Below are 27,259 nucleotides of genomic sequence, written 5' to 3'. Positions count from 1 at the left end.
AGTGATAAAATTAAATGAATTAAGCGGATTGTGATTAGCTAAGAGCACCTGTAGTCAACGAATATTCCAACTCGATTTTCCTCCAAACGGAGCATGAAAAATTATAATGTATATATTTGATTTAGGTTTATATCACGAGGGATCGGTTAGCATTTCGGGTGTGTGTCGCAGATAGAACGCGTTTCTGAAGGCGATAGATCGGCTTTCTTTCTACTCCAGCGCGGCCGGGAACGGAATATCGAATACTCGGCCCCGGATCGACGATCAATATAACTGGAAGAGATACTTTCGATCGCTCCTGCGAGCGTAACGTACGCCCACCCGCCGAAGACCCGTTATCGGGAGCTCTTATCACCGATCTGCGCTCCTGGAACGAGCAGTTCCGCGAAACACCGCGGCGATCTCGTTTCATCGGAAAACTGACGGCGGTATCTGAAAAATTCGTACCGTTCGAACTACCACGCGAAGACAACAGACTCGGTTTGTGCTTCTCAGAAACTCACTATACACGGGGACATCTTTATTCCCGAATATCAACGTTCGAATAATATTTATAGAGCCAAGTGAGAATTGGAAGTGGAACAGGTTGGTTATACACAGACGGTTGCAGTGATCTCTGCTTAGTTAAGGGGATGATCTACTCTAGAATTTTGCTTCTGGAATCACCCATGTTAACTTCTCAGTTGGTTCTTTATCGACGATCCACTGTATAAGGAATCTGTCGACAGTCTCGAGTAACTGTTTAGACACAGATCTAAAGGAAGATCAAACAAAATGTCTGAATCGATTTGCAATTCTTTTCAAAAGTTAACTTTAAATCATTTATTTATTATTATCGAAACCTTCCAACTTAAAGGATTGGAGTCATTGAACAGAACAGATCTTGCCAAGTGCAACTAAGCACCCGCATAAGCCGCCATTTAACAGTTTGCTAATAAGTCGATGACCTTCTAAATCTCGGTTCAAAACAGAGTACGGTATTTTTAACACTTAAAAATACTGTGGTCCATCCTAGGAAGTCACAGTGGAGAAACGTAAATTCACGTGACCTGTCCATTAAGTGTTAAGTGACTTTTCTGGCAAGATGGAGTTCGGTTATGGACTTCTTCGAGCCACGAGTTTAACGTATCGGAAGTCGATGGTGCAGGGAAAGGTTGATCCACGACGATCACGTTCGCCTGCCAGCATCCTCTCCGCGTGGACGGAGGCGCGATCTTTGCGCGGACACGTTCGGTACACCCAGCCACTACGTGATTATGGTTATCACCCGGACGATTGGATCGAGCGCGTTAGCCACGCACGGACTCGCCGCGCGCCCGACTCGCACGCATTCTAGACCAGCGTCTGCCAGCGAGCGGAATACTTTCGGTACGAGATCGAGATGAGGATTTCTGAGAAAGTTTTCCGCCACGATCCTCCAGTGGCACACGCGCCTCGACGAACCGTGCGAACTCCTCTCGCGGGCTCTTCCCCCTTTCATCTTTCGTTCTTGCTTCTGTGACGTTTTACCAAAGACCAAAGTAGATTCCATTATTTACGAGTTAGAAGTTCTTGATGTCAAGTTTGAGACTACTCACTCATCGTGAAGTCTCATACATTAAAAATAAAACATTTTTACGTTCACGAGGTATTCGTAAATCAAATCTATTCTTTTTCGTGGCCATTCCTTGTAAGAACAAAATAAAATAGTTGAAAAATTATTTCGAATTAAATCGTATGTCAAGGGGTTGAGCATCAAATTGGAAAACTTTAAAAAGAAAGTAGAAAATTGTCTAAACCTTGCTAGCTTGATAACGATAAATAGTCTACATTTTTTCTGTTTGAACTATGCTGTCATATTCATGTGATAATTTTGTTGGTTCTTTTATATTAACAATAGGATTAAATCAGACTTCCTACATGTAAATAGTGACTTTAGAGTTACAGTAAGTCATAGAGTAATAATATTTACGCGTTCTGTAGTTTCAAATATGGAGTCTGACCAAAGTTGATGAGCTTCCTAAATCTAGTGTTGAAGAAGCCAACGCATACTCAAAAGGACTCTATTACATTTAGATTATTACTTAGGTAATAGCTTTCGAAGATGTCATCAATACACTCTGCATGCAAATATTCAAATGTTGCAAAAATATATAAAATTGTGTTTGCAATGTCGAATGGATAGGCTTAATCAGGCGGTGACTGGGTGCCCCGAACGTTTCAGCGCCTCCCTCTTCGAAGGAGAGGATGCTGGACGATCGAGGGTCCGCCTTTCTCCGTTTCCTCCAGGCTCGGTTTTCGCGCTCCGACGTCCCTGTTTCCGCCTGCGAAGACCCCGTGGCGGATCCCACGCCCGCGCGAGTCTCGTTATTTACGAGTAGAAACGGAGGGTCGAGGGCGGACCGGGCTGTCCGACGCGAAACGGGACCAGGCTACTAATTGGTGAGCGAATTTTAATCGAGTTGACCGGGAACGTGCTCGCGGTTGATGCTGAGAGGCGGGAACGCGATGAAACGGATGGACGGATGTATGGGAAATCTCGCGTTCCACATTTCCGCGAACGTATCTAGTTCTGCCCCCGAAAGTTATATCACGAGCTACCTTACGAGCTAGGGAAAAGAATTTTTGTGATAAAGACAGAGAATCGAATGAGTTTGGAAATTTTCCGGGAACACAGGCTTGAATGAAATTTATTATAAATATTTAATATGATCGGATAACTCGTAGGTCAAGTGCCTCAGTAAACTTCTTTTTTGAGTAATTTCGAAGTCAAACAACCTTTTGTAATTTTGTAATTTACGATGGACTACTAATTATTATTATTATTCCCGGAAATAAATGAAAAGTAAGATGGACGAGAAGATGCTGTGTGATGCAGACGGTGAGCAAAAGAACAAAGTAGTAAATCTTATAACGCAAAACCGAGCGTGGAAACGCCAGGTCGACCGATCAAATCGCGAAGCATGAAACTTATTACAAGAAACTAGAAGTGCAACATTGAAGGAATAGTTCGCCTTCCGAGGTTGTAGATTTCATCAGGAAAGTTGAAAAAAGAAATTCAAAAGACCGCATCATTTCCGCAGCTACGCAAAACGCGTGTAGGTTGGCCTAGATCAGACGTGGAAAAAGCAGACCTATTCGCCCAGCTTGGATGTAATCAAACCGTTTTCACCGGCTATAAGTACGCGAGAACAAGACGTGGACTTTCTGAATGATCCATGTCGAATAGCGAGTTTTATCAATGTTACTCTTGCTCGGATACAATTGTAAGATGAAGTCGAATAGAGCCCATGTCATAATCTGCTCACAGCAAGAATTCTGAGCATAGACTGCGATTTTTAATTAATAATAAGTGGCTTGTTAGTGCATCATCTTTTAAGTATCTTATAGTATCTCCTGGGCTTCGTGTCGATCGCGATGATTGTTTTATTTGTTGCTTTATTGGTACCTTAATTGGGGGATAGTATTCAGTTCTTTTTCAACGAAGGGTTGATCCAATACAGTCACTCCCACTCGTGTTCGTAGACTCTAATAATGATTCGCTAGAAATGAAAAAGGTTTGCTTCTTACGAATTGGGTTGTTGTGTTTGAAATTGGTACAAAAACAAATTACTTCGTAAATACAATACCAGTGCAATAAAAACAGCATTTGGTAGAAATAAATGGAAAGAATTCATAAGAAACGAGTATCTTTTCATTTATAGCAGACCACCATTGAAGTATACGAATACAAGTGGAAGTATAACTATACGTATATCAGCCAATTGTAATCTCCATCGTGTAAAAAATTATCATTACTGTAACACGAAAATAAATAGAAGGTAGTTGAATAGGTTATTGGCCAGCTGGAACGAACCATCAAAAATGTCTCGTACCGCAAGGGGTTAACCAATCGAGCTATTCAGGCCATCGACAATCGTCTTCTTCCTAGCTCTAATCATTCAAATGGCGGCCGCCTACGCTCTCATCTCCGCTCCTTCCGGTTTCTACGACGTTGCAGCATCGAGTTTGCCATCGCTCACGGTTCTCGTTCTCGTAAATTGGCTTCTGCCTTTTCTCGTTTCCGCGCACAAATCCCCGTCGACGAATGGGTTTTCCTTTACGCGCCGCGGCGGCGTTCGTTTCTGCGAAGGTTAATGATATCGTCGTGGGGTTTTCAGGCTCCTTTTTTCCCGCTCTCCGTTGCACGGTTTCCCCGTTCGCGGCTCCTGTTCTCTCACAGAACGGAGTCCCGCGGCCGGTGAATTCGTTTCGAGTTTAATGATCCATTCGGTAGCGCGTTTCTAACGGAGATCCATCCCAGCCGCCTACTAATTGGCCGCCTCGATCTCTCCAATAGATTCTATGAAACGGTCACGATGGAAAGATAAAGGCACCCGGGCGTGGTTAACGTCATTTCAGCGTCGACAATGCGCGCGGCCAGGGGTCGGGTCAGGGATCGAAATACGCGCTCGGAAGCGAAACACCATCTGGGACGTGGCGATGGAAAGTTTCGATAAAAGGCTTCTACTTTGCGGGAACGGATCCCGGAAAAATTGATTCGACTCTTTGGTGGCCCCGAGTTGCGCCAATTAGGCTTCCTCGGGAGTTCCTGGGGCCAGTTTCTTGGATATTGAAAGTGGTACTCGAAAGAATGAGCAAACATGACGAGCACAATTATGGCCACGACATGATCGAACCAGGCTCGCAGGAAAAGGTAGAAGATTAATGGTGGCGCGTTTATCTATTTTACAGTCTAGGCAACTGGCTGAGTAGATCGTTATAGGTGACTGAACGACAACCGACAATTGGTTAGCTACATTTATTTGAAACAAATTCAAATCTGACCTAACCTAGACCTAACATGACCGGTCAAATGATATGTCTTTACTTGTAATTTTTGCTTTATATGAGTAAACTTGAACGAGTAAACTTGACTACTAATTTCAGTAAACTCTGATAATAAATAATTTATTAGCAAAGTAGTGAGATGTCTGATGAAACATACTTGTTTTGGAGTTTCTTATTCGGAAAAGGGGATGTCACAGTTCGTTCCAAGAATGCAGGACATTCGTTTTGCCCGGGACCTTGGATAAGCGAAGAAGCGACCGTCGGTTGGAATGTTAAACACTTTGTTGCGCAATTTGCAGCTAATGCCCGTACGGCTTGATATATTTATGTGCATGAAATACGGAAACGCGTTACGAGGCGCCGTCCCGTGCTTCATGCGCGGCGCATGATCGACGAGCGGTACGCAGAAGTCGATAGTCTGTCGAAAGGTGAAAGATTGAAGGTTAATAGAGGTCGAATCTTTTTTTCGCATTACCGCGAACATTCGTGCTTAAGTAGTGAACACATGCTGGCCTTTGTGGGTAGGACTTTCCGCAAATAAGATGTTCTCCGTGGGTATTAATCAACGTTCAACGCGTTCCGCAGGGTATCTCGAGTCGTTGATCGTAACGAGTAACTTCTGTACAACTTGTCGATAACAAATGATAAATAGAATTGTAGGATACCGTGGCTGGACGCTAAAATACGGTCGGAGGTGCGTTGGGATATTTCTCGGCGGTGGGTCTCTGAACTCGACGTGTCGTCGATAATACATCACGAGTGCTCCGAGGCCCGTCTCCATTAGAAAGCCTTCAGTTTTAGATCGTTCGCGTCAGTTTATGCCATCGATGGTAGAGTTCGCTTGTAAAAAGTGGAACGAGTATTTCCACCGAGCATTCTGTCTTGGTTGCCGTGTATTTCACGTCGTAATAGTCTTCTCGATGGAAGCGAGAGATGCTCCATATATGAGATTTGTCATATTGGGTTCCATAATTTTCTCGTTAATCACTCCTGTGACATGGGGGTAAACAGAGGTTAACGTTATGTCAATCTTCCCCTGCTCCTGCGACAAGCTTTATTTGCATCTTAGGAGATCTCAAAACTGTGTGTCAATTTAATAACCAGGCAAATAAAACAACGATAATGACTAATTCTTTTAACACAAATGGATTTCTCGGGAAGCATTTCCTAAGGTTTGTATTTGTTCAACGTGACTTGATACTTCAAAAGAATAAAGCTTTTAGCAAAAGAACATTTTTACTTAAATGGAGTCCAGCTAGGTGGATGATCGTGAATAAATTTCTGTTGGAGAACAACTTCCAAAAGGGGAATTGGGTGTAGAATAAGGGAAGGATATGTCACCCATCAATCATTTCTAAAGAGTCTCCGGTTTTCTCTGAAGTTGCGACGAAAGAAAATCCAGCAGGAGCTACCTTTTCGTTGAAATTATAATTGCAGATCTTTTCGTAGGACGTGCATTAGCGTTAGAAAATTTACATCGCGACTGGCCATGAGAAACGTACGGGGAATCGATTATTCCGAGAAGAACGTGGCGATGCGGCGCAGCGACTAATTAAGCGATTATAGCGTCTCGAGCGAGCTAACGAGTGTTAATCCAGAGCCAAGTCGTGCCTGATAGAGCTCGCTAGGGTCAACCTGCGGCACGCTCAGGTGAGCACAACGATAATTTTACTTATCAGTGTGTTTATACGGGGGATCCCCTTCCCCGGCGTAAATGTAAATAATTGTCCTCTCTCGCGGATCGTCTTCCTATTAGTCTGCCTCCAATTAAAATCAATTTCTTTAACGCGTCGGAGTGGACACTGATATCTGTTCTCGGGGGATCGGTGGAATTAACACTAAACCTACCGACACTTCGTGTATACCTATTCCTACCATGACCGGTCAAATTATTTCTAATCGCCTAATTTTTGCATTATATCGTATAATATACAGTCGTACGATCAGTAGGAATTGTTGAAATTTCTTTAGGTATGTAGCGTCAAAGTAAATGTGAAAATAAACATAGAAGATAGCATAAATTATAATAGTTGTTATAGTCATTGGATAGAGGATGAAATGCCCTTTAAAACGAGCGTTTGTACGAGTCGATAGCTTTATTAGTTCCGGAGATATAGCGATTTTAGTTTCAAGTCGATGCGGTGGCTAGTTTCGGAGATAGAAGGGTTCGAAGCCTTTGTTTACGTTCATTGATTATCAATGAACTCGCGCGCGTGAAGATAGTAAACAGTGCGTAGTAAATTCTTGGAAATACTACGCGATACTAGGTCACGAGAGTCACGACTCACGTGCGACAAGGAGGCCCGGCGCGACGCGTCAGACGGAGACAGAGATAGTCAAATTAAGAAAAATACCCCTTTACATAAATTACGATATCTCGAAAACGGTAAGTCCGATCGACAAAAACAAAAAACCGTTTTAAAGGGGAGGCCTTGCCGCTTCTAACAATACCTTAACAATTAATATATCCCTAGTAGTTTCGGAACTGCACGCGTCTAAAGTTTTAGTATTTTTAATACGCGTTATTAGACTGTCCTAAGACAATGGAAACTGAATACTGGACTATAATACAGGGTATTCGGCCACTCCTGAGACAAATTTTAATGGGAGATTCTAGAGGCCAAAATAAAACGCCCGATCGTTATAGACAAAAGAGACTACATATTTTTCTCAGAAAACAAACAATAAGAATAGAAGTGAATATTGAAAAATTCATTGTACGTATGCTATATGAAAAATCGTGAAGTTAAATGTGCGCTAAAGTAACATTGTGCGTTAGAAATTCTAAACAAAATTTAAAAAACGGTCTTTTGACCGGTTCGTGGTAGGTTTAGTGTTAAAGACTCATCAGTTGCTTGACATGATTTTCAATAAACACACATGTTAGGAATCTTTCGAATGAGTATTGGAATTTTTTTGGTAATTATTCACGTAAATTCTAGCACGAAATTTATGCTGCAATTTTAAAAATAAAAAGTGGAAATTGTCTTGAAAAAAAAAACACTTCTATTCTGCCTACAAAATTGGGTTAGGTCTGATTAATGATACACAAGTAGTACTTAATATTGATATAATTCTGGTAAATTTTATAAACATCCATAAATTTATTTTCTGATAATTTATTTAGCGATAAAGTCGTTAAACTCTAACAAGAATTGTAAAACTATCCACACATCCCACGGGATTTTTCCATCAGAGAATCATCGATTTTCCCGTGGCTCGTTCGTTCTAATCACCGTTAAACGCAGCGAGGAATCCCCGCGTCGCGTCGCCTGGTAGCGTCATCGTCGACGATGGACGAGCGAGTCGCGCTTCGATCGCGCGATTCCCTCGTCCGTTATACGTTCACAGCGATCCCGAGGCGCGACTAATTAAGCGATTAGGGTCTCGCTCGGACGAAGGAGGCATTAAACGCGGAGTGTGCTGCAAAATCTTCCCGAGGTTGGCGATTCAGTTCGTGTGTTCAGTTCAAAAAATATCGAACATTATTGTGGGAAAAATATCACAAAAAATAGTATCGTTCAAAATATTACGCTTAGAAACATCATGGATAAAAATATGTTAAATTATTGTTAAAGAAAATATTAAATTAACGTGGGAACAGTTTGTTTGAATTGAGGGGGTGGGATTAATGAATCAGACTAAAATATAAGCTCCATATTCTTATAGTAGACATTCACTAATAAACGGTAATAAAAATTCACGTTCACTAGTCAAGCTATTTATTAATTTGTCATTTTTTATCCCCTCTATTTCCATATCGTACAATATTTTCTCTTGGACGCTTTCATTTTGATAGAAATCGAAGGATCGAGGGGGGGTTGATGATCTCGGTCGGGCAATTAGAAATCACGGTTTCGCGGGTAGTCGATAAATCGAAAAGGCAACTGCTAATGGCACGCACGTTGACGTATCCATCCAACTATCGTTCATCTTTCTCACGAGTTCCGCGGCACGCGGAGAACCGCCCCGCGGCTACTCGCGATCGTTCCTCCCCTCCGTGTCATATTTTTTCTCTCCTTTTTATTCTTATTTATCCTCCTCTTCTGTCTCTCGTTGCTCCCCGCGAGGAAGGAGACCGGAGGATCGACGGGAACGCGCCCGTGAGCTTTCCTCCTCGAACGGTGTGCGTCGTGAGTCGTAAGTACGCTTGATTTACGCTAAAAGCTAAGTCGAGCCCCGCGTTCAATCTTTATCGAGGGGGTAATGCGATGATGATGGACGACCGACGATTTGTAGAGGCGGAATGCGCGCCGGGCAGATATATGCGCTCCTCCGTCGGAACGGTTATTATTGTAACTCGATCTTCGGACGTGGCGCGCCAGGTAGAAAGCGGAGGAATTTCGTCGGCTCGAGGAACGGCCGGATCAAGGGAGAGGAAGTCGAACGGGGGGGAGGAGGAATCCTTTTAGCGAATCTGGGTTCCCGATCTCTCGCGGCGTTTTATACGAATCGATGTTTATTAAGTCATTTTTTAGGGGTGCATCGGGGGTGTTTTAAGAGTGGTGTCGGTGTCAAAGAATGCACCGACCGGACGATGGTACCGATACCCCGAGATCCATAGACAAGATGGTACCAAAGTCAATGGATTTATGGACGACAGGTTGATGGTATCGGTGTCAAAGAACACACCGACGCCATGTTGTAGAAACGGGAATTTTATTCAGTAAACTGGAGAACAAACTCTTTAGTACACAGATATTTGTTTTTTTTATTATTTGATGATATCAAAGATGTACCGAGGATGGTCAATAGTGTCAATATCAGGGGATGATTTTGGTAGTATTGAGAGAAAAGGATGCACCAACAGAATGTCGATTGGTATCGAAGATATCAGGTACTGATAGTGGTCGAAGAACATACGTGACGTAAAAGTACGTACTGACAACGTGTCGATAGTGTGGATGTCGTGGGATGTACAATGTGTTAATGGTGCCAATATCGAAGATTGTATCGACAACATGTCGATGGTATCAGTGTCAGGGGACGCAATATCACGTCGATGATGTAATTTTTAAAGACGTTTTGACAGATAATTGATGGCAATATCAAAAAACGTACCGACAATGTGTCGATAACGAATCGTTCCGGAGGACTTGGGCTCATGGTTTTGAATGGTATTTTATACGTATCAATCTTTGCATTAATATATTAAAACATTTACAGTAAAAGATATACCATAAAACATGAGAGTATTGAAACGTACAAACATTATTTTTTAGAATTTTTAACTAGTTACACATAGTAAGTGATCTTTTTCTTCGTTGGGCCATTTATTTCATTTCAATTTGATGTAATACAATTATCGACTGAATTATTTCTGAAGAAGGTTTTCGTTATGAGCTAAAATATCGAATGTTACATCAATTTAATATTTTGAGAATCCTCCACCAAAAGAAGGAACTCATTATCAAACCTTACAATGCAAAATTAGTTTCTCTGTTTACCTTCGTCGTTAAAAATTCAACACCTACGGTTCCAGTGGAAACGAAACACGTACATCGTCCAGGTGTGCTTTCGTTTCGAGAATTCGACGACAGCGGTCTCTATTTTCCAGGAACGAGCGGCTGACAACCATGATCGCGCGGTCCGTGACACGTGCCGTTAGGAACACCGCCAGTTCCGACAGCGATGAATATGCGCGCAACACCTTGATATCTCCCGAAGGGTGAACGCCCAGGGCGTTAATGATAATTCATACCGGTGTAAGTTATATGGCCGATTACGTGGTAACGCGATAATAATGCCCAATGCCAGTGGGCAGACGTCGAGGCTCGTGCACGCTCGCAAATTCTCGGGGTGCTAATGCACTTCTGGCCTCGATCAGAGGGGTTCCATTCACCCCAACGAGAACTTCGACCCTCTGACGTTCCTTTATTTTCCCGATCGGGGCGCGTCTACGCTCCGACAAAAGACAATTCGATCCACTGGTGGATCTTTTGTACCGGAGACAGAGTTTCGAGAGGTTTCTGAACTTTGCAGACCGGTTCTATCAACGAAAGGAGGTCTCTTTTTATTTGTTATGAATACAGCTACAACACAAATTAAAAGAAATTTCAATTTTGTATAAATTGGTAACACCTTAAAGTTGAGGTATCAATTTTTCTTAGTTCTAGTTTCTGAGACTGAAAAAAAAAATAGAATAACACATCAGATTTTAATATACTTGTTTCTGGATATAAAGACGTGTCTTCTGAATATTCATGATGAATTTCAAGTCAATCTATTGATCAGAACTTGTCATGTCCTGTTAAGCAATTTCGAAGATATAGTTTCGAGAAAATGGCGTTTAAAAGTAGCTGTAATTTCATTATTTTTGCAAATTCATTCATATGGTTTTGTAGACATATTTTGAAGATTCCTAACTTTGAAAAGAAGCCCCAGAAAACTCGATTATTTAAACGTGGATTTAGTATTTGACAGAATTGAGCCTCTTAGAGGACGAGGTCCAGGGTTCCTCAACTTCTTGCGATTAAGATCCACGAATTCTCGTTGCTTTCCAAGAAGAAGCGTCCCGTCTCGATATCGATATTCGCCGTCGACAAAAACCCTGTGTGTACCTGGCGGCTGTACGATGGCTGTGGATGTGTGAAAACGTCCATCGAACATCGTGCTCCTCGTGACAGCGATGCCAGTCTCCGAGGCTGCAGGCGATCCTAGCTTAACGTCTTCATCTCGCAGTGAAACTCCTCGCGGAAGGCCGGTAATCGATCGGTTATGGTAATCCGAGCGGCTGCTTGGATCGTTAAAAAAGGTCGCGCTGACCGTCCGGCGTGCTCTTGCATTTCCTTGCTTCGAGAAATCACGCCGAGTGTTCGATGTTTACGAGTCGATTAACGGTTGCCCCGTTCCATCGGTTGTTTCTCCATTTTCTGCACATCCTCCCGAAAGGGGGTGAACGTTCGCGTGTTTCCGTGGAAACGTGACGCTCGTTTCCCATTCGCCGATATTTCACCGAAGAAATCGAGGAAGTAAAACCCATCGATCCGATGTTCGCCAAGTTTCGCGTTCGAAGCGATTAGAAGCTGCGTTGGGAGTTCGACTGGCGATCTCGATACTTTTTGCGAAAGTTTAATAGCCACGCTTGGCGTCTTTGAGCGTATCATTATATTTGCATTAGAAATAGAAAGCCAAATTCGCGTTCGCTTTGGGCAATAATTAATTTTAATTGGCTGCGCCGAGCACCGTTTCTGGTCGGGGAATGATTTAGATAACTGGTTTGGAAATTCTGTCGCAGGAACGAGTTTCGAGTCAGTGATAGTTGTTTCATTGTTTTGGAAATAAAAGTCGATATTTTATATTTTATATTTCTTTCAAATTTAATATTGCGTATTTCTTGGACTTTTTTAATTTATATAAAAGGTTCTGATATTGAGAGATTTCTTCTACCCTTATGTTGTGGCTCCTTGGTTCGTAATACAGTGAGTTTACAATATAATAAACACAATATAACTGTAATTAGCAGCCCAAAAAAATTATAATTATATATAGTAAATTTTTCTATATTTTTCCTACCATTTATTCATAACCTAGGGCTTCGTATATCAAATTTGAAATCTCGGTAGGCGAAGTGGCTTTAATGAGTCTCGTCGTTTGAGACATCATCTTCCACATGTTCATCAGTGTTTGCAACCGGCGGAAACGGTTTGATTACATCCACAGAGGCAATGGGTAAATAGGTCTGCTTTTTCCACGTCTGATGTAGGCCGGTCTAACGTTTTGCGTGGCGGCGGAAGCGTTTGTTGCAATCTTTTGAATGTTTTTCAGATCAAATGATTATCCTTGAATAGCTGCTAAGATATCCATTTACCTTTTCTTGCGCCAGGTTCCGTATTTTGCCGTTTAATCGATACAACGTTCAACATGTTTGCCATTCTGTTCCTCCAGTTTTTCTGGAGTTCACATACTATGTGTCGTAACTGAGATAAATTAACGCAATCTTCATCAAGTTTCATTTATACAACGACGAAAGAAAAAGGGTGGCATTAAAATTGGGAAATTATGGAGGATGATCCTATAATAAAGTTCAAGATTGAACAAGAAAGGTAGTCAAAATAATATCCATCCTGAGAAGACTGCAAAATTCAATTTCAACATAAACATCTCAAATATTCACTATTAGGGAAAGAAATTCTGGAGGATGGTCCTATAATAAAGTTCAAGATTGAAGAAGAAAGGTAGTCAAAATAATATCCATCCTGAGAAGACAGCAAAATTCAATTTCAACATAAACATCTCAAATATTCACTATTAGGAAACTTAACTAAATCCAAAAATTATTAATTACCCTATCAAAAATTCAAGGGATAAATTATCAATCTCGAGGTGTGCATCCTGAAGAATTGAATCTTGTTCGTTTCAGAGGTTTTCAAACGCCCAGTTCCAACCCCCCCAGATGGAATGAGTTTATCAGTTTGAGCAAATGGGGGACGTCGTTCGTAAATTTACAAGTAGTCTAAATAATTGAAAGGCTCGCCGTTGACGAGCACGGTACGCGGAGGTATCGTCTAATCGCGCAGCAATGACGAGCTTGTAAACCAACATCGCTCGTGAGCTAAGGATCTCCGATCCCAAGCGATACGAGCATCGACGTTCGGGCCTCGGTCACGATTAAGACAATAAGATTTTACGATGTCTTCTATTTCGCGTTATCCGCGCGGATCTGGCCATGTACGAAATGTTATTACATTTTCATCGGTACACCCGCTTTCGTAACCCAAGATTTTGCTCGATGATGACCTACTCAGACGCGAATACGCCGCTGCTAAAAGGGGATCGTTTAATAACTTACGACGCCGTGAGATTACGATCAACCGCGGTTACACGGCCGAATCGGATCACGGCCTGTAATCAAATGCTGTTACCGACTTTTATTACGCCGTTTATGGGACTCGGGGGTACGATCATTCGTGAGCTGACTTCTTTCCGCAAGAATGTATCATTGGTAGCTAACAATGAACGGAATGCCACCGACAACGATCAAAATTGTCCGCCTTCGATTTTATCTGCCCTTGCACGATGGTAAATTACATATCCCGGCCGATGTGTGCAAAATATCGGCTGCTGATACTCGATAATTATGCGAGGGAAGTCTCGTGCACGACGTTCGACAATTTTAACCCCTCGATGCTCGGAATTCATTTTTATTAAACGTTATTGATGCGAGTAATAAACAAAATTTACTACCCCATTTTCTACACATATTTAACACGATAGTACAATAGTCTCTCGTATTTATGCTTCTTCGAAAGAGTGAAAAATGAAATTTTGATCTAATAGAATTAATGAAAAGGGAGGGTTAGAGGGTTGTCTGTAGAGACTTGTCTCAACCCTTAAGTATAATAATTCGTATCTTAAGTGCATTATGTAGTTTTTTGGGAATTAAAATTAAATTAAAAATTAGTAATCCTTAAACGATTGAAGTGATTGAAATATAATTTTGAAAGCCACGAAAGTCACGAGAACCGAAGTCACCGTTTTGGGGCACCTAATAACACCGTGTTATTTGAAAGAATGAAAGGGAAGCAAACCATCGCGGACACGAGGAGGTGGTAACTGAGCGAGAGACTCGTTTCCTGGGCGTAATTAATTTTTCCATCGTCTGTTTGCAGGGTGCACGGACGCGTACGGCAGACCTGTTCTCGAGTTCGAGGATCACCCGTCCAGAGGGGACGCCCTCTGCGTCAAGGAGGTGTCATCGTTTCTTCTCTACCTCGCCCGTTTACCCAGGTATTTATTGTTCTTTTGCTGTTAATTACCGCTCGCCATTCTTCGTTAATTAATTCGAGCGGACGGACAGAATTCGGCGCGAATCTTACCACGATCGAAAAGAAGAGTGATCTACAATAGAATTTTATTTTTAATTAAACGAAATTCTAGTCAGAAGATGCATGCAATTACAATTTTAATGTATAACAGATTTTTAATTATTCCTCCACTTTTACTGTACGATTGTGAGTTGATGTTGACTCTGTTCTTTTTTTGTAGCATCTTGAAGGTTATAATTTTATTTTACCTGTAATTTTAAATATTTTAATCTGTTAATATCAAGCGTAATTTTGAGTCCATAAAAATTTCCATCGAGTGGGTTGCATAAATAAATAAAATCTAGATATTTTCGACTGTATTGCAAAATTGCTTTACCAGCAATTTATGACCATTTTATGAAAAAAAAGATTGAAGAGTATGTGAACCCTTTGAAATAATTTATTCTCGACGTCGGTTCAACGATTCGTCAATTTTATACGATCAATAGCATGGCAGAGCAAACAAACGTATTCGATCGTTATTAATAAATTACACGAAATAGGTTAATCTAACAAAAAGGCGTTCGAGACGGTCCAAGCTTTCCCAGGCAGAAATTATACGAGCCCGCGAAGGGAAACTCTTATCGCTTTCGAACATTATGCTCGAAATGAACGATTTATTACGCCCTGTCCGCGGTTTTCGCCTCGATCGCCGGAATAATAACTGCAATCGCTCGGCACGAAATTGGCAATTTATTAATCTTTTGCCTGGAACTAAACGAGCGCTCGCGCACTTTCCAACAAATAAACGCGAACGACGCTTATTTCCGTAATAATTATAATTTTCCGCGGGCCGTGACATCCTCGACACGCCCACTATAATCACAGACGAGGTGCAAAATCGCGGCTTGTATATCGTTTCTGGCCGACATCGTGGCCGCAACTACGAATTTTCTACGCGAACGTGCGCCCTGCCTTCCGCGGGCCGGCGCGGTCATCAATTAGCCGCGTATACGACGTTTTTCTAATTAATCTCGGCCCGACCTCGCCTGGAAAGCTAATCAGAAACGTCGAAAAAATTTGTATCGCTCGTAATTACAGCGTTACGGCGCGCGATAATTTAATTACGTAGATAAACAAGCGTCAGCGCGTTGTTCAATTGATTCTGGCTGAAAGGGAGCAACAAACGCCATTATTCGACGAACATTCGACCAATTTTCATCGAACTAAAACTTTTATATCACTCCACTGCCCCATACAATGATTTTTAACGCGCGAGAGGTTGAGAATCTGGATCGTCTCAGGTGTCTCAGCCAATACGAGAGCAGGTGTCGCCGTTCTCCAAAGAATTTTTTCTCCGGGGTTGCCGTGAATATTCGATCCTATCGACGTCGCATTAAAACCGTGTTTACGGTGTGTTCCAAACGGGTTGAATAAAAGCGGGACGAGAAAGGCGGTAAATCATGCGCCACTTAACGCGTTGGAATAGAATTTTGAATAACGATCGTCCATTATCGTGGCATCGAGGAAAGTGAACACGAGGAAACTGAATATATTTCACATTACATAATACGCCCATTGTTCGGAGAAAGTGCATATTTCATTGATAAGAATCGGGCATAACGCCAATTTATTTTATTGCTATCCCTGCCGTTCCGTTTATCTGCGCCGCGTCTTTCGATCGACCGCGCCGGGAACGCGGCGTCGATTCTTCGTCGTCGGGATCGGCCCCGTTCGCGAACCGTGCAATTTTCACGTCGAAAATCACGCCCACCGAAAAACGCGTCGACTTCCACGATGGTATTCGTAAAACAAATCTATTCTTTCTCGTGGCCATTTCTTGTACGAACAAAAACAAAATTAAATAGTGGACGTTTGAAAAATTACATTAAATCGTCAAGGGGTTAACATTCTTCTTATATTGGTTTCGTATAAAGCTTTGTCACAATTGATGTAAGTAGATCACTCGTCGAAACTCCATCAATGAAGTCCAAAGAGACCAATGAAATTACCATGCATTGAAATCTCCCAAGGAGCAGGAGATAGATTTCTTAATAATTGTCAGATACACGTTTCTATCGCTGAACAATTGGAAATCCATTACAAAGGAGATAAATAGGTGGATCAGGAACGTGTCAGAAGGGTCAAAATAAAAAAATTTATTTTGGTAGAAATAGAAAATTGAATTGAAATTTTGACACATTTTGTTTCGTTGTGCTGTTGTTCGAAGGTATAAAGAGTTAATAAAAGCGTGTTCCATCTTGATTTCATCAGTAAACTCACCGTTAAATTAGCAGACTAGTGCAATATGATCGAGAATTCAGTTAAAATTATGCAATGAATATGTATAAATTCTCTAGAAAGTGAATCACTTGGAGAAAAATCATTTCTCTGTAATCGTTTGCTACCGTGACCTGGAAAGTGTGACCAATGCAAGTTTATACGCGTGACAACTGCGTAACCAATACGATTGCACCCGTGAAGATATGCTGATTCCTTTGTCTATAAACCAGCGTGGGCGAATTTAACTGGTGAACTTTATCGCTGTTCATATAAATGTAAGATACTGGCACTCCAATGTCTTATTTTCCTTAAATAAACAAATTCCTTAGTTCCTTTCCCCGTAAAATAAATCGTAACATTACTTATCTATAAATAATAAACCGATTCCGAATATTTTAGCGCCTTGTATCGAATAATCATGACCTCCCACGCATTGAAATTACCAGACTGACATCTGTGTTACTTTCACGATTTCTATCAACTGAAAACCATTGATATCATCAATTTGAGTTTCCTCCGATTTATGTTGCTTGCAGTTTCCCATTTTCTTTTTTAATCCATGAAAAAATCGCTCGTTCATCGATTTCTAAAAATATTTACAGAAACATTTACATCAGATATTGGGGATATTTTTATAATATTATTAAAATAAGCTGTGCAATTCTTGTAGTACGATCTTCAAATATCAAAACATTCTCTCAGCCCCTAAATTAGACCTTTGCACTCGTATGTCGCCATTCTACATTACATTATTATACACATATTTACATTAGTATTTCATTCTAGGGATCCTTATTTTCTTTCAATTTCTGAATGGAAGATAAAGGATTTTTCCTCTTTCGTCCTGGCTAATTGGTTTTGTTTACAAAAAAAGAATCATCAAAGAAAAATAAAAGATACAATTGCAATACAAGATTGTGTTTTCGAGGGGAATATTGGAGCTATCATACATTCATAAAGGCTGATATTTTATGTAGTACAGAATTATTTTAGCCTTTAGTATCCCTGTGTGTCTTACGTGTCCCTTCCAATATAGAAATTAGTTTTATTTATCTTTTAAACATTTTGAAAATGAGATGCAGATAAAATTCGTGTATTTTTCCAATTTTGTCTACCAAATCAACAAATTAAATTGTAATATGTTTCCATAAAAATGTCTTTATTTTGATCACATACGAAAGAAAATTCCCAATTGATTGATTCTCAAATATAAATACGAGTGCAAAGGGTTAATATTCCCAAACGAGAATCAACGCCCTCGGAAGCTGGCGAACGCCCAGAACGCGTGTTTTTCTCGCTCGAAATCACCGTGAGGAGTTTTATAGCGCCGGGGGAGCCTCCGTCGATCGACAGCGAAGCTGAGGACTCGAAAGGATGCAGTGGATGGTCGACGGGGACTCTCCGCGACGTCCTCGGTTCGCTCGTTTAACAGCATCGGTATGCTCTACGACTCATAAAACGTATCACGCGCGATAGCCACGGCAGCCTATTGCGGTATCGTTCATCGCGCGGCTTTATGGTGCCCCGTGCAACCGTCCACCATAGCCAACGAGGCCTCCTGAAACGAACGAGAGGAAGCTCGGGATCGAGAGGAGAGAGGATCCTCGGATCGAGCATATTCCGCTCCGGGCTTCTCTCGAGAAACGTCTCGTTCTATCTTACGGAATCTTCGAAGCGGTTTCCGCGTGCGTTAGAGGGAAAAGGGGAGGGGGAAAAGCAGCCGGAAAGTTTCACGATTCAGTCGCGATACCCGTGGCTTCGGCTCTCGAGCCAATTTCGTCGAGTTTCACCGCGATCGACGATGGCGTGTCGTAAATATTCCTCGGGGATATAATTGCGGCCGGGTGATTTTCATTGGCTGCGGGCCAAGGATATGCAAAATTCTTGCACGCGTTAAAATTTCGTACACTGTTAGGCTACCACGAAATATCTGGTTCCACAACTCCTTGCCATACAATGACGTGTCTGACATGTCGCAAGTACTTGATGTTAAGTTTCACAATTATGAGGCCTCCAAGTCTTAAAAATTAAACACATTTTTACATTCACGAGGTACTTGTAAAAACAAGTACGAACAAATTTAAACAAAATTAAATAGTACACGTTTGAAAAATTACATTAAATCGCACGTCAAGGGGTTAAGTATTCGCGTTTTCCTTCGTCTCGCGATGTAACCAGTTTTCTGGAGCGCTCGTAGAGAAATTCGGAATTCATGAAAAAAAAAAACGAACACGAAGGATCCTCTTTTCATCGGGACAATCGTCTCCGGAGGAAATGAAATTCCGAGCCAACGATGCGTAACGTTTCTTTGCGTTTTGTATCTCGTGCATGAGAAACATTTCATAAATATGAGTCGCACGGGATCTTAATTGAATCTTCTCGACGATGCTTTCCCATGGCGCCCTGGAAACAGTCGTTACGGCGAAACAAATTCTCCGCGAAATTTTAAATTATAAGTCTCGAGCACACGTCGTCGCATAAATATTTCATGACGCTGACTGAAAGTTCGGAACGCTCGTGTTTCACGGAGGAGTTTCGACACCCAGATACATTCGATTTTCCGTGTAATAAACAACGATTTTCGCAAAAATAGAAATTGGATGATCGAATAACGGGGAGGATCTCGCGTCGGGGATTTCCCACGACTCCTCGAAACAATCGTCGTCGCGAGACGTTGGATCGTCCGCAGCATCCCCGAAACGGGCACGCGGAAGGTCGCGAGATTGCGAAACATTCTGGTCATTATGCATCCATTATTACAGGCACGTCGATATTTTCCAGTAGCGTGGATGAAAGCTAAGCGCGCACGCGAGCCACTTCGGAATCCGCCGACGAGAGCCTAACAGTGTCATAATGATCCTCTGAGCGGAACACGATCGCCATAAATCAGCGTACCGGTTACGCGGGATTCATTAACATTTTTTTTATCTGTCTTTTCTCTTTTTTTTTCTCTTTTCGAGATATCTCTTCTAACCGACGGGGCTCGCGCAGTGGGAAAGCGCGAAACCGACGTTGACATAGCGGCTGGTCGGTCTATCGGTGGCAGATTATTCGCGGATAGAGGCTGCCGCCGCGGATTATTTATTCGCCTGGCTGGAACTGAATTTTCACACGCATTCCAGCCCCATCCTGACGCCATCGCGCGTTTCCTGACATTTTTCCGGTCTCTGCTTCTTAACGCCTCCAGACGTATCATTATTAGTGTGGCAAAGCCTCGTTTATATCGGATTATGACAGTGGTTGATCGTTGGATTGAAAATCGAGGCGTTATTAATGTGTTTCTATTTATTATAAAAAGAAAACGAGCTGTACTGTACAGTATATTGAAGAAATTAGTGTGTATTTTTGTTGTAAGTATCTTTGCCCTCCGTTCATAGTCCTACAGTTGAGAAAAACAGAAATGTTCAACTTACGAATCATGTCAGGAGTTCATTTTAAGAATCATTACTGTATCGCTTTTCAAATACCATCTTTCACGTTCCACTGGCTCCAAAGAGTATCCTACCAATTGAAAAGGACTGAAATGTTCGATTTACGAGTCACGTCAGGAGTTCATTTTAAGAATCATTGCAGTAACGCGACTCTGCTGGATGTAAATCGCGCAAAAAAAAAATACTACATAAAAAAGAGTCTCAGGTCTTTCATCTACTATCTAATACCGGACTAAAATTTTGCCCCTCTCTGTTTGTAAAAAAAGAGAGTACGAGGCGAAGTGAAAACCGTAGGTAAACGGATTCCAATGCGTCACGAACGAAGAATAATTGCCGCGAATGGTATTTTTCCGATATGAAGATCCCCGTATTCGTTAATTACCGGTTGTCGAGATTTATCGGGCCCCAAGGTCGAGGATTTTCACTCGGAACGGCCGCTTCCTGGATCCGGCAGAACCTGTCGCGTCCGGCGGCTGAAAAATCGCGTCGTGCCAACGGCGGAGCACGCCTCGATTTCGCGGGGGATTGAAGGTGAAATGGCGAAAGTCCCGGAACACACGGCTCAGCCTGTTTCCCGAACACACGCACCGCCCGGTGCTAGCACGCGCGGGCGCAGATCGAGAGAGCCCGATTCCGATCAGGGTGAATGTTTCACGGCCCACCGAAAGACAACGCGGCGAATTATGGCAGACGATCGCGAACGCACGATAACGGTCCCGCGCGCCCCGTGTATCCAGATTTCAGCGAGAGTTGCTCTCGCGGACGTCGGATTAACCGCCTCGCTTTTGTGCGGACGCGGGAACTGGTCGCCCTTTGTGAATCGGACCGAACGATTTATGCCGCCCGCTGACGAACGGGTCGCCGCGACTGGTTTATCGACCGATTAAAAACGCGTTCGATTCGAGCCGCGTTTCGCGCGACCGGTTTACAGCATTCAATTTTCGGGGATACAAATTTATGAATGTCGACACCCGTGGGCAACTGGAATCATTCCCAGGGACGAATACAGAGAGTTACGAAATTTTGGAAGAACATGTCTATCGTTTCACGTTACGTTTTATAGGTGTTTTCAAGTATAGTTTTAGAGAAATTAATGTTACGAGAAGTAAGTGAAACGAGAGTTGTAGAATTTCATTGTTATTGATGCATCTATTGTTCTTTCACGAGAAGAAGGCATAGAGTGTTTACATTCCCACGTAGGATGTCATATCTGCGAGAGATACATTTGTATTCTATTCATGATTAATATTCTGAGCTTATGTCAATGTTAACGTCAATCAGACATCGCTATAACGCTACAATCAGCTTAGCCATCGAGTCGTCTCTCTACGATATTGTGTGCATGCGAGAAGTTGGCTAGTGAAAGGAATGCAGGTCTGATTGGTGCCTGGATCCCCACTCTAGTTCAAAGCATTGTTGTCATTGGTCAAAATAACGATAGATGGAGCCGTCGAAGTACTTCTCGAGGACACACTTTCCTTTTGACTTTGCGTTTCCGCGATTCCCCTGCTCCATAAATAACTACTTTTCATTTTACCAATCGACAACAGTTAAGAAATGTTTCACGCAGTGAATTTAACGGGAGTCTTTTAATTCACGGCATTCTCAGATAACAATTAGTCTGCAGCAATGAGACGAGCTCTGGCTATCCTGGCAGCCGAGCAACCTCATCGCGTATCGCGTATCGCGCGAGAGGGAGTCACGACGCAGATCGCAGGACGATAGGATCGCGGGGGATCTCTGGTTGATCCAGTTGTGCACCTGACCGCGTTTCTGCATGAGTTATGGACGTGCATCAATCCTTTTACCCTGGCCCCCCGGGCCCTAACCCCCACTCCGGCGCGATCGAGGCCCCCGCCCCGCCCCTCTCAGCCACCCTCGCGCGATCGACGGTAACGGTAACGGGTTCGGCGAAACGTCCCTCGGTGCTATCTCGCTTTTCCCCCCGGGACCAAGATCTGGAACTCCAGTTTGTCGACCCACTTCCGAGATCGTATCTGCCACCAGAGCCTCTCTTTTCCTCCTGTTCTCTTGTTTTCCCCGCCCCCCCCCCTCTTCTTCAGTCTCGTACGATGGATTTCTTCCCCTCGATTCTCGACACCTGGAGCTCCTCGACGATCTTCCGTCCACTCAATTATCAGGGGTGTTTCGTTTTTGCAAAAGGAGTCGATTTTCAATCGAGACGCTTAGAAATGATTAAAAATAAATAAATTTGATTTTCAGAACAAAATTTGAACGACTGAGTTTGCTCTAATTATTGGAGGTGATTATCAATCTGAAATTAAACATGTACTTTAAATTTGTTCTGATAACTCGATAATTAGGTCGAGAAGGAAGTTAGCTTGTACTTCTGTTATGACAGTATGAAGCGCTCGCTGTATTTAAGACACTGTACGATTGTGCAGTTGAGATTGACATTATCTCTATTACGTACGCAGACACTGAAAAAATCAATGCGTTTAGCGATCGCTTTCCGTGTCAGTATCTCAACAACTGACAGTATGCTTCAATTCTGTCAAGATTGCTATTCACTAGCAATAACATTATTTCTATACAAATTTCCCTATCAAGAACACATGAATATCTAAATTAAAATTTCAATGTCGTTCCAATGTACTAATTAAAGCTAGCATCATCGCGGACAGAACGATCGAAACACTCGTGAACGAATAACAATACAGTAAAACTTTCCATCGAGAGGTTAACAAGAACATGATAGACATCGCATAGAAAGCATAAATTTTACAGAAGCCTAACCAACTGTGATCCATTCTAGTACTAAAAGTAGCTCTCCCAAGATGAATGTACGCTGACGGCCTCCATTACGGCGTTACCTTTCTCCAACGTTATTCGACCAGGAGACTATTCGATGCATCCGAGCTACCCGATTCCTTCGTCGTTCCGCGATTTCTGCCTCCATGTTTCCTAATCGATGCAACGGCAGATGGTGGCGAGAGGCTCGTACGCAAAATCCGTCCACGGAAGACGTTCCTCTTCGCTTCGTTCCACTTTTTTTTCTTTCGCGCGCAACGCGTTTCGTCGGAAGCCGATTAACGCCATTAAAGCTTCGCGCGCGAGTAGCCTCGCGTCCAGTCGTTAGAGTGCTACTAAAGCTATTAGAACATTATTAGGAATATGGGTCTTCGGGTTCTTAGTGCCGTTTCGCGCGAGCTTACTCTCGACGAGACGTTTCGCCACGCTCGAACAAAGATTTCAACTCTTCGCGTCTCTTGGGCAAGTCGATAAATGGACGATTGAAGTAGACACGTTTAAGAGAATAAAAATAACATTTTCAGCAGTTTCTTTCTGTTACAAGTAAAAAGGATGTTTTTATAAACTTATTAATTTTGAGAATGAAAGATTGAAGGGTAACAAGTAAGTTAGACATCTTAATTCGCAGCATCAGCGTTTCAAGTGATTAAAAACTTGGGCTTCTATTTGTTTGTGTAATGAATTTTTTTAGAGTGAATTCTTCCCGTGGCAAGACAGGTCTCTAGATTATACTTTATTAGTAATTTTTGTCGGAAACTGTCCACTCGTGACGCACGGTCGACTTCTGACGCAATTACCTCAAATTGCATGGAAAGAGTCCTTCGAACGAGCTGCTGCATTGCGTGTGCAGGATGCGTATCCCGGAGGTCGTGTTGACGGTTTTATAATTGCTAGATCGCCATTGAACGCATGCAAATAAGCGTGTGCGATGCATCTTCGAAGAGGAGAGAAATTTGCCGCCGATGGTGGCTAGACAATGGTCCATTAGCATGGAAAGGAGTATCGATGCCAATTATGCGGTTGTTATCGGGGGAAGGGGTGGAACGATCGCGTGAAACGTTAGCGTTTTCGTCCCTTGACAGTTGAATGACAGCGTACGGGGACCCTAGTGTCAGCAGGCTCGTCATTTAATTACATTTAATTTTTACCTAAATGAAAATTTATGGCAAGGTAATTGCATTAACTCATCATAGTTTCACCTTATATTTTTCTTATTTGGCTTTAGTATCTTATGCTCTCCTGATGAGCTATCAAACGCTTTATTTATTTCTAGTTTATCGATGTCTCCAAATGCTCTAAATTCAATGAAAACACAACCAATAACTCTGATATACTTAAATAAACAAAAATAATTTTAGATATAAACATTGAAGCAGTTCATTGACTTTAAGTCTATTGTTATTGTACGACACGATTCTCAGTCATAAAGAATAATCACAAAATTGTTGTTTACAAAAATGTGTGGGAGTGCTCCACGAAGTCATCTCTAATTTCGCGTGCGTTCCACGCTCGTGCCCCTGTGTGCGTAATTTCTACACGGATAAAGTAAGCGGCAGTCGCATAAAGTTTCTGCCTCTTCTTATTAGGACATCTGCAATTTCAATGGTAAGATTTGTATGCTGATCAGGCGCGTTGGGTATATTAAGAGGCTGGTACAACGTTTTGCTTGACAGTCGTCGTGTCAACGGCGCATGAATGCCTCGTATCAGAATTTTAAATGAGGAATTCAGACGTGCAAGTTGCATAAGCGGCATTCTTATCAAAGGTGAGTTACGTGCACGAAACGATAACCGCGGAGGGCGATAGGAGCGCGCGTCCACCCGATGCTCCGCGGTGCTTTGACGTTGCAGAATTTGATCGCTGGGATCGCGAATGTTCATGCAAATACGTATTATCATAGAAAATAAATGTGGAAGCGCGACCGGACCGTATGTAGATTCAAGGATGACCGTCAATCCTTTTCAGCGACCAGCCAGGACGAACTATCCTTACGTACGGGAGACACAATTAATCGAAGCACGTCTGGGGTTTCTAGAAAACAACCCCTAAATTGGTTGAACGCAAGTACGTTCATAGTTTATGACGGAATTATACAAAATTATACACTCTGTATAATTTATTATTTAAAAAACTAGTTTGGTTAAACGAAAGAGAAATAATAGAGCTATGGTAGGAAGGAATATATTAACCGAATGAGATTACATTTTGTTATAAGAAAATAATGTTACTTTTTTGCTGTTTGAGTATCACTTGGTATGGGTTGGAGGTATAATAATGTTTGACGTTATTTACGACGTTTCCACCTGTTCTTTCGAACGTTCTTCAGCAGGAATTATAAATCTAAAACGATCTTCGCAATTTATATCTCGAATGGTATTGAATAATATCCTGAAAGCTAAGGTTGCGATTATCTAATTTATTTGAATTCTGAAGCCAGTCTAAATTATCAAGGATGTATAATTTTGATAAATGTATGACCACATAGCTATCTTGATTCATTTCAAGTAATTTTCAGATACTTTCAAGACAAAGTATCATCCTATCAGGTGTCAGACTGTTAAGTCTATTTCCTCAAAGATTTAGCATTTAATTCAGTTTTTCCACATTGCAATTGTGCTTTGGAGATTGCAAACGTTTGTGGAAGGATGTATAATTTTGATAAATTTATGACCACATAGCTATCTTGATTCATTTCAAGTAATTTTCAGATACTTTCAAGACAAAGTATCATCCTATCAGGTGTCAGACTGTTAAGTCTATTTCCTCCAAGATTTAGCATTTAATTCAGTTTTTGCACATTGCAATTGTGCTCTGGAGATCGCAAACGTTAGTTTGTAGATAAAGAAATCCACGCAGCTGCGAGGGGGGAAGGAGAGTGACGCGGAAGGAGGACGTCGATCCTCGGCAGACGTTCGGTCTTGGGGAACGGCTGGTCGTGACGAGGTCTTTGCTCGACAACCTTTGCCCACCCAGGTCGCGGCTGTGGTTTTAGGTATACACACGATGAGCTGTCGCGATACCGAACGCGTCGCTTCCACCAGGCTGTAGCTTTACAATGCTGCTAATGCATGAGTTTCTTCTTCGGGAGTGGGCAGTGGCGTAGCGAACCGCCGACGTCCGACAGTTACGATCGAATTGTAAATCCCGCGCGTCAGGGTTACGGCGGTTCGTTCGACGGGTTACGCGGAGAGCCACGGGGTTAATTGAGAGCGACTCTTTCGCCGTACTCGCGGCTCGTTTCGAGAAAATCACCGGGGTCTCGCGCGAATGCCAATTTTATACGTACGCGGAACAAGTACAGGGTGATTCTAACAACTGGGGCCTACGCTTCTGTTCCAACAAGAACAATACGAGCATTTTTTGTATGAAACCAGGCTTAAAATGTAGGCCACGATGCATTTAAATAGACTCTACAACAATAGTTAATTTATATGTACTATATTCACTTTATGTAATATGAATTTTAAATATTTATTTTATGTGATATGTAAAAATATTAATTTCAACCTCTCAGTGCTTTGAAGTGCTCGTTGAACTATATCTTTCAATACTTTGGAGTCACTGTTGCATTTTGCACATTTGTTCCACCAAGTATGCTAGCCACTGTTTGAGGTTTAGATTTTTGAAGTTTCAGTTTTAGTTTGAGCTTATTTAGGTCTGGAACGTTTTCTAAGAGACGTTGCGCGGAGGGTGAAAGGTTTCACCGGGGTCTAGGGAATAATTGGATTTGCCTTGTGATCTTCTTGTAACACGTTACATTAGGGTAATCTTGTTTTTTGAAAGTAAACTGTGCCCCAAGTTTCGGAATTTTCTATTCTATACGAGGTTTCTGAGTGTTTTGACTATTTCAATATTTGGTATCTGTCTTAAAAATGTGATATACTTCAACGCAATATTATATCAAGGATAATTAACAGAGCAACTAACACAAATAGAATCGTTTCAAAATTATTCTTCACTACTGTAACATCGATGAATCACCAATAATCTTAATAGATTATTCCTTTCGTTGACTACTATGAAGCAAATGAAAGTAATATATGGTGTCGGGAAACATGGACGCAGGATTTTTGTTTGGCATCGGAGAAAGTAAACAGACGAAGAATAAGTAATTTTGAGAGACATGGGAGCACGAAACGGATTAAAGCAGTCGCAAGCACGCGTACAAAGAGTGGTATTGTGACCAGTGGATACGCCACTGTGAAGTGGAAGCATGAT

At 42.1% G+C, this 27,259-nt stretch overlaps 1 protein-coding gene across 1 annotated transcript in view; it reads left to right on the top strand.

The window, feature by feature from the left end:
- The window catches only part of LOC122395268 (puratrophin-1-like), a 332,754-nt gene that overhangs the window by 170,502 nt on the left and 134,993 nt on the right, over positions 1-27,259 (top strand). Inside the window, exon 6 of the mRNA XM_043392713.1 lies at positions 14,421-14,538. Within this exon, the coding sequence (XP_043248648.1) occupies positions 14,421-14,538 (118 nt within the window). The remainder of the gene's footprint in view (positions 1-14,420; positions 14,539-27,259) is intronic.

This window comes from Colletes gigas, unplaced genomic scaffold (assembly GCF_013123115.1).
Source record: "Colletes gigas isolate AHSC1104 unplaced genomic scaffold, ASM1312311v1 Colletes_gigas_Sc00005, whole genome shotgun sequence".
In the NCBI taxonomy this organism is placed as follows: domain Eukaryota; kingdom Metazoa; phylum Arthropoda; class Insecta; order Hymenoptera; family Colletidae; genus Colletes; species Colletes gigas.
Note: the sequence above shows the minus strand (reverse complement) of the source record. Positions and strands in the feature narration are given on the sequence as shown.